This window comes from Echinops telfairi, unplaced genomic scaffold, assembly GCF_000313985.2.
Source record: "Echinops telfairi isolate 266 unplaced genomic scaffold, ASM31398v2 ScPeMD7_2;HRSCAF=8, whole genome shotgun sequence".
NCBI classification, from domain to species: Eukaryota; Metazoa; Chordata; class Mammalia; order Afrosoricida; family Tenrecidae; genus Echinops; species Echinops telfairi.
Genome location: NW_022103898.1, coordinates 256,899 through 264,176, shown reverse-complemented (window position 1 = coordinate 264,176; position 7,278 = coordinate 256,899). Strand labels below are relative to the sequence as shown.

General features: G+C 57.8%; 1 protein-coding gene across 1 annotated transcript in view; it reads left to right on the top strand.

Moving 5' to 3' along the window:
* The first annotated feature begins 4,675 nt into the window (after positions 1 to 4,675).
* KLHDC7B (kelch domain containing 7B) overlaps positions 4,676 to 7,278 on the top strand; it is a 3,903-nt gene continuing 1,300 nt past the window's right edge. Inside the window, exons 1-5 of the mRNA XM_030885636.1 lie at positions 4,676 to 5,452; positions 5,555 to 5,672; positions 5,835 to 6,083; positions 6,329 to 6,808; positions 6,935 to 7,122. Of these exons, the coding sequence (XP_030741496.1) occupies positions 4,676 to 5,452; positions 5,555 to 5,672; positions 5,835 to 6,083; positions 6,329 to 6,808; positions 6,935 to 7,122 (1,812 nt within the window). The remainder of the gene's footprint in view (positions 5,453 to 5,554; positions 5,673 to 5,834; positions 6,084 to 6,328; positions 6,809 to 6,934; positions 7,123 to 7,278) is intronic.

Sequence of the window (7,278 nt, the reverse complement as noted above, 5' to 3'; positions counted from 1 at the left end):
ACCTTATTTACATAGTGGCCCCAATCATGACTGGCTCACTGCCATCAAGTTGATTCCGACTCACAGTGACCCGATGGGACAGAGCAGAACTGCTCCTGTGGGTTTCCAAGACTACATTTTTATGGGTGTAGAGTTTCATCTTTCTCCTGCAGAGCAGTTGGTGGATTTGAACTGCTGACCTTGCAGTTAGCAGTCCAACGTGTAACCACCATGCCACCAAGGCTCCTCCTGTGACTGGCTAGAATGGCCCTATTCAGTAATTTACTCCAGCACAGTATCTAAAGTGAGTCTCTTGTAGACAGAATATTAATGTATTTGCCTTTAGTAGGTGACTTTAACCCATTCACATAGAAAGCAATTACTGATAACTTCTGCCACTTGTCTGTTTCCCACAGTCTGGGAGGTGGGCCAGCTGTCTGAGCTCAAAGCCAGCTGGCTCGAGGGGAAGGCTCTCTTCCTGTGCTGGGGGAAGGTCCTTGTCCCTGTCAGCTTCTGTAGCTCCATGTCTCCAAGTTCTTAGAGACCTCATGTGGCCTCTGGCCTCTGCAATGGTTCTTGCTCTCCTCACCGTGCTACTGTGGTCAGGTTTGGGGCACGGCGCACAGAGATTCTGCTTCAGTAACACTACAGAGAAAACCCTGTTTCCAAACAGGATTTGAGTTAGTGAATTGTGCCAGCCTGGCCGATAATCACATGTGGTGCTGGTCGAAAGGTGGAGGGATAAATGGGTGGTGAAGCCTCGCCTTTCTAGTTCTCGGGTCTCTTGTTTTGTGATGGTTGTATCGGGTGCAGCTGCCTTAGCAGTTCCCTGCTTCAGCTTGCAAGATGGATTTCCTACAAGACATCCCCAAGGAGAAGCTACATGGACCTATCCCGATGCAGCCCTGGGTGCTGGAGCAGCCGTGTGGAGACCCTTGCCAGTGCTGAGATGCTTACACGTTCACGGACTCAGCTTTCCTCCTGCAGTCGGCATCATTGCCTCTGTTTTGTGAGGTGGAGGACTTTGTGGACTGGTGTTGGGTTAATGGGTTCATGTTGGACTTGTGGGCTTGGGCAGCATTGGGTTGGGATATTTTCATGATGCACCTTTTCTTTACATAAAATTCTCTCTTATACATGAGTCGCTGTGGATTTGTTTCTCCAAAGTACCTAGACTAATACAGGATTCTAGTAGCCTACTTGTGGGGGCAGACCATCTAATCCAGAGCAGCGTGGCTTGTCTGACCCCACCTGCGAGTGCCTCAGCTTTGTCCCCTTGCCCCACGAGGCCACCGTTGACCAGAGCAGCTTGGAGGGACAGGTCGCCTCTCTCCATGCTCAGCGCATGAGCAAGTCCTCACTTTCCAGAGCTTGGGACCGGTCTTCTGAAATGTTACCTTGCATATTTTAGCACAGCTCTTTGAACTTTCTTCAGTGGGAAGATTGGTGCTAATTATCATGTTGGAATCCATGTGCAGTGGAATAATGCTGCTAGGGCTCTCTCCTTTAAACACATGTGCACACACATGTACATGCACACAGATGCACATACACAGAGACACAGGTACACACACAGACCCAGAGGCACACAGATAATGGAGACACAAGCACACACACAGAGGCACAGAGACTTGGGCACAGATACAAAGAGACACAAACAGACACACACACACATTGACACATAAGAACCAAACATAGATACACACAGATGAACACAGACACGGACAAAGAAACACACACACCTATTGAGATTTTAACTGAAACGTCATGGACCCAATCTAGATCAGTGTGAGGACCACTGACATCTTTATGACATTCAATTTTCCGTGAATGCGACATCTACATGGCCTCAGGGTCATTTCTGCATGTTAGACTTAAGTACATTGATTCAGCAATGGGCTTCAAGAAGCCACCCACAACATCCTTCAGTCAAGCGGAAGTGAATCTATTATGCTCTGCAGCTCTTCCCTCTGCCTTCCGAGTGTTTGTAAACACTTTATCTTGTGCCCACGACATTTTACTTGGGGACACTGGGGTCACACAGTCTAGCCATGCCATCAGTAATTATTAATGTGTGTTTTCGGGACCACACTGATGTCTGGTGCTGTCCTTTCATTTTTCGTCCTGCCTAACGGACACTTGCCTCCTCTTCCCTACATTGGCCAGACCCCGTTGCTTCTCTTTATAACTTGTTTCTACTTAAAGCTCTGCCTGCCCCCTGCAAATGCCCTACGGGTGTTCTCTGGGTGTCTAAGGATTTCGTAAGGGATTGTTCATGTTTTCTAGGCTTTAAAAAAACAAAAACAAAACTATTCCAGGTTTCTTTAGGCAACTATAAAGTACAGACATACTTTGGAACACAAACAGAATTATGCCACACGAAGCCCACTTTCCTGGTTGTTATCGCCCTTCTGATAGTAGAGCACTTCTTGCGTTCAGCACCCCACCCCCCTGCAACAGAGAAACCGGACTAGTGCCTGCATCAGCTCTGTCCCACCCTCTTGGGGTGCGTCTGCAGCCCCACTTCCCTGTGCTGCCCTTACCACTGTGGGGAACTGTCCAGTGTGGCCAGCGTGGCCAGTTACCAGGTGGGGTGGGCTCTCCCATTGTGGTGACCCACCCCACATGTGGGTGGCAATGTTTACAGAAGACACACTTGAGGTACTCAAACTCACAACCTTCTACTCAAGGCTGACTCAGAGAGACTAACTTTTATGGGTACAGAAAGCCCAGTCTTTCTCCTGCTGAACTGGTGGTTTTGAACTGCTGACCATGTGATCGCAGTTCAGCAAGTAACTACTCCACCATCCGGACTCCTACACTTTAGATACAAGGGTGGGGTAAATGACTTAACATGGTTATTCTAGCCAGTCATCAAAGGAGCCCTGATGGGATGGTGGTGTAACGTTGTTTCTAAACCACCAGGTGCCCCTCACCCCCCAGGAGAAAGAAAGGCTTTCTAAAACCCTAAAGAGTTCTAGACAAGGGATCGACTCTAAGGCAGTGAGTGGGAAGCATCGCCAAGTGGTCTGCCTCCTGTCCTCCCTCACAGCCCAGGGGCCAGGGAAGAGGGACCTTCAGCATGTGCAGCAGGGACAGAGGACATGGTGGGGCACTCTACAGTCAGAGAGGAGCATCAGGGATGGAGGACATGCTGGGGGCACTCTACAGTCAGAGAGGAGCATCAGGGATGGAGGACATGGTAGGGGCAGGGGGCACTATGCAGCCAGAGCGGAGCAGCAGACTGGGGAAGTCGTTTGGTTTCTCCCAAGGCCTTCGGGCCCCAGACTTAGCCAAGATGTCAGAGCCTGAGCTGGACCCAGAATAAGGAGCGTGTCTAGAAAGTCCTGCCCCACCCACCTCCACCCTACCATCTGGGGGATGGTCACCTAATAGGCCCCAGGGAGGGAGCTGGGAGGGGACCAGATGGGCAAGATAGCTGAAGCTAACCAGAGCCAGGCTGGGTGCCAGGGACTTCAGCTGCCTTCTTATCCCGAGTCAGGAGGAAGTCCCCATGTCCTAGTAGGAGGACCACCTCTGTCCTGAGGACCCCAGCCCAACCTCATCAGTGGGCCCACCTGGCACCTGTCCCAGGACTTGCTCCTGAGAAGCAGATGGCAGAGACATGGGTGCCCCACCCCCTCCTCTCTCTCCCCAGAAACCAGATACAGAGGGAAGCAGGGCCACACCCAGGCAGACTATGGACCCCAGGTGAAACTGAACTCCCCCGGAGGGAGGGGGCTGGAGATGTGGTCTGGGAGACAGCCTGGCCAAGGTCTGGGCATGGGCACCAGGCCCCCTGAGTGCTGGCCCACGAGGAGTAGAAGCAGGCCAGGCATGGCTTCTCCATGGGCGGTCACGATTGTCCTCCAGGACATGGACGGGACAGTCCAGGCGATTGTAAGACTGACCCCCCCAAGAGCAAACTTTGGGGTGCTCATCGTTGTTTCCTGGCAGCAAAGCATCCTCAGAAAGGCCCTCCTATCTCTGCTGAGCTTCGAGGAGGAAAGCTAGGCTGCCAGGAGGGGGTGGGGACATAGGGGTCAAGCGGCAGGGCCACAGGCTGCAGACTTCATGCACCCACACTTCATGTTGGAAGACAAGTCCATCTCTGCCCACCCCAGGAGTCCCCACAGTCAAGACACCACACCAGCATGGTTTTCCCTGACCTGCAGGCCTGCCCATAGGGCCCGGCCCTCTGAGTTCCTATCTGCCTACCCGCAGCCCACTCCTCCCCCAGTGGAACCCGCTGCTCCGGTTTCTGGTAACTTCATCAGGGCTGCATCACATTGCCCAGGCTGCGATAGCATCTTCTTGTGGTAACTCTTCCCCACACAGTCCCCCTGCAGCCGGTCCAGCTCAGAACAGGACTCGGAGCAGGGCGAGCTTGGGTGAGAGGGGCCGCGGGCCGGCAGCTTGCTGAGATGTCAGCCGGGGACTCAGAAACTTGCCAACTGCCCCCAAGGACCGACGGGAAAGGTGAGGGAGAGGGAACCGCACCGGGGGCTGGGAGAGGCCGCTAACTCCTGCAGCCTCCCCCTGACACCAGGAGCCCCGGCCACGCAGCTAACAAGATCCAGTCCTGCAAGGCCAGGTGGAGCCTTACCCAGACCACCACAACACCCCTAATTCGAGGCTGCCCACGGTGGTGACTGCCCATCCACCTAGGCCCTCTTGACGGCCTCCACCCATCATCATGGCTCTAGGTGCCTCGGAGACTGATGCCCCCCACTGGGGCTGGGACCTAGATGGGGACGAGGACTGGGACAGCGCCGTACTGACCCTGCTGGCACTGGCTGTGGTGGTCGCCACGGCCCTGGCCCTACATTGGTTTGGCTCCGGGCAGGACCAGGAGGCAGCTGGCCCAGTGTCTGCAACCCCCCAGACCCAGCCTCCTCAGGTGGGAGCAGAGCCAGCCCCTCACCCAAAGGCCAAGATGAGTGATGGTCCTGAGGAACCAGGGCTGGGGAAGTCAACGCTCCCAGCATACAGCCAGGGTGCCCCCACTGTGACTGCAGGTGCTCGGGCCCAGGAGTCCCCTGGCAGGGGACACCCAGCCGCCTCAGCGGGGCCTGTGCCTCAGATGCCTGGAAAGGCAGTCGGCACCGAGGACCGAGGACAGCTTCGCAGCAGGGGTGCCTTGGAAGACCCTGCAGACCCAGGAAGGCAGCCTCCAGGACCAAGCCCTGACCCCCTGGGAAGGAGCAAAGCAGGGGGCATGTCCCGGCCCATCCTGATCCATTTCACCCCTCGGGATCCTGGCGGAGAGGTGGAGGCTGTCTGTCCCAAGGAGCCAGCGGCCCAGACCCCCAGCCACGCATCTGAACCGGACACCAGCCCCTGGCTGCTAGGGGCAGGACCATCTCGTCTACGGGGGAGAGGCCGGGGCAGCCGTCAGCGGAGGCAGGGGGACACGAGCTCAGGAGACAGACCCCGCTCACCCAGACCGGACCCATTGCGGCTGGGTGCTGTGGTGAGTGTTTGGGACGCCGTGGACGCTGCTGTGGCTGCCGCCGCTGAAGTTGCCCCCACCAGCAGGCCCCTGGAAGGCTCCCAATCACCTCCTTCCCCCCAGGGACCTGCTTCTCAGGAGCTGCCCGAGCCCAACACTGTGCAGGTTGGGTCCCTGGCCAATGGCCTCAAGAAGGATCAACCAGTCCCAGTCCTGGCTCTGGGCTTGGGGCCCATAGCAGGTGGGAGCAGGGAAACCCCAGGGGGCCCAGGCAGTGTCCCTGAGGAAGGCTGGCCTTGGGCCAGCAGGGAGGTCCTGATCACCAGGAGCTTCCTCCAGGCTCCAGGCTCTGGGGACCCATCATCAGGGGGACCATGTAGGGACCACCCATACTCATCCCCAGGGCAAGAGACTCCAGAGGATCTCAATGTGGCCAAGGCAGGGGCAAGTGCCCCTCAGGATGCCCACACTCCCCGGAGCCTGGGGCTAGGCGAGGCAGAAAGGCAAGAGGGCCCCAGTCTTGGAGCAGGCCCAGGAGCTGGGCAGGCCCAGGGGGACGAGACCCGCAAGCAGGTCACCGGCAGCCAGGCTGTTGACCTGGGGCCGGGGCAGCCCCTGGATGCAGAGAAGCCAGTCTCAGCCCTCTCGAGAGGTGCCCCAGGCTGCACCCCCTCCCCGAGCTCCTCCACCCCCACCCCCACAGGTGCTCCTTCTGAGCAATTCCCCTCTACCTCTTCACCCACAGTTCATCTCTGTGGTGGTCACTCACCTGCAGTCCCCACTCTTCCAACCGTTTCTCCTCCAGGCGTGGCAACACACAGGGTGAGCCAGGGGCCTTCTGAGGGTGAGCATTTTAGAGCAGTCCCTACCATGACCCTGACCACACCCCCAATCCAGACCCAGACATTGACCCCAACACTAACCACAACTGCAGTCCCAGCTGTAACCTCAAGCCCAACTTCAGCCCCAGCTGTATCCCCAAGCCCAACTTTAGCCGCAGCTGTAACTCCAAGTCCCAAACCTGGCACAATCCCAGCTCAAGCTCCAGTCCCAACCACAATCCCAGCCCAGACTCCAACTTTAACTGTAACTTCAACCTCAACCTCAACCCCAGTCCCAGCACCAACCCCAACCCCAGCCCCTACACCTGCCCAGACTCCAACTTTAACCCCAACCTCAACCTCAACCCCAGTCCCAGTCCCAGCCCCAACACCAATCCCAGCCTCTACACCTGCCCAGACTCCAACTTTAACCCCAGCCTCAGCCCCAGCCCCAAGTCCAGCTCCAACTCTCACCCCAGCCCCAGCTGGTTCAGTCAGGAGTTCTGCTGCTCGGGAGCCCAGGACGACTCTCTCCAAGGGCTCCCAGGGGAGGCAGGTCTCAGGCGGCTGGGGAACCCTCATGGCCATGGTCCTGAAAAATCACCCCTTCCCTAGGCAAGAGGGGCCCCAGGGGAGCGCCCCTAGGGCAGCTCCCTCTGATGGGGTGGCGTCCCGCCTGGAGGAAAGGCGCGGAGGGCCAGTGGGGCCGAGCACCGAGAGACCGGTCGAGGCTTCAGGGGTCTCCCAGACCCGCAGGGCCCGGGCCTCGCCAGGCCCAGGTGGAGCCGGCACGGAGGAGACAAGGCCGGGCTCACCTCCGCCTCGCGCAGCGGAGCCTCGGCCGACGCCCAGGCCCAGGAAGCGCAGCCTGTGTGAAGTGGCTCAGAGTTCAGGGCGCTCGGCGGGCCCAGACGGCCCGGAGCCGCGGCAGGGAAGGGCGCAGGGGCAGCAGGCCAAGGCGGCGGGCGGCGGGCTCAGCGCGCAGCAGCGGGAGGCGCGCAGACTCCTCGTCTTCCTCCAGCGGCC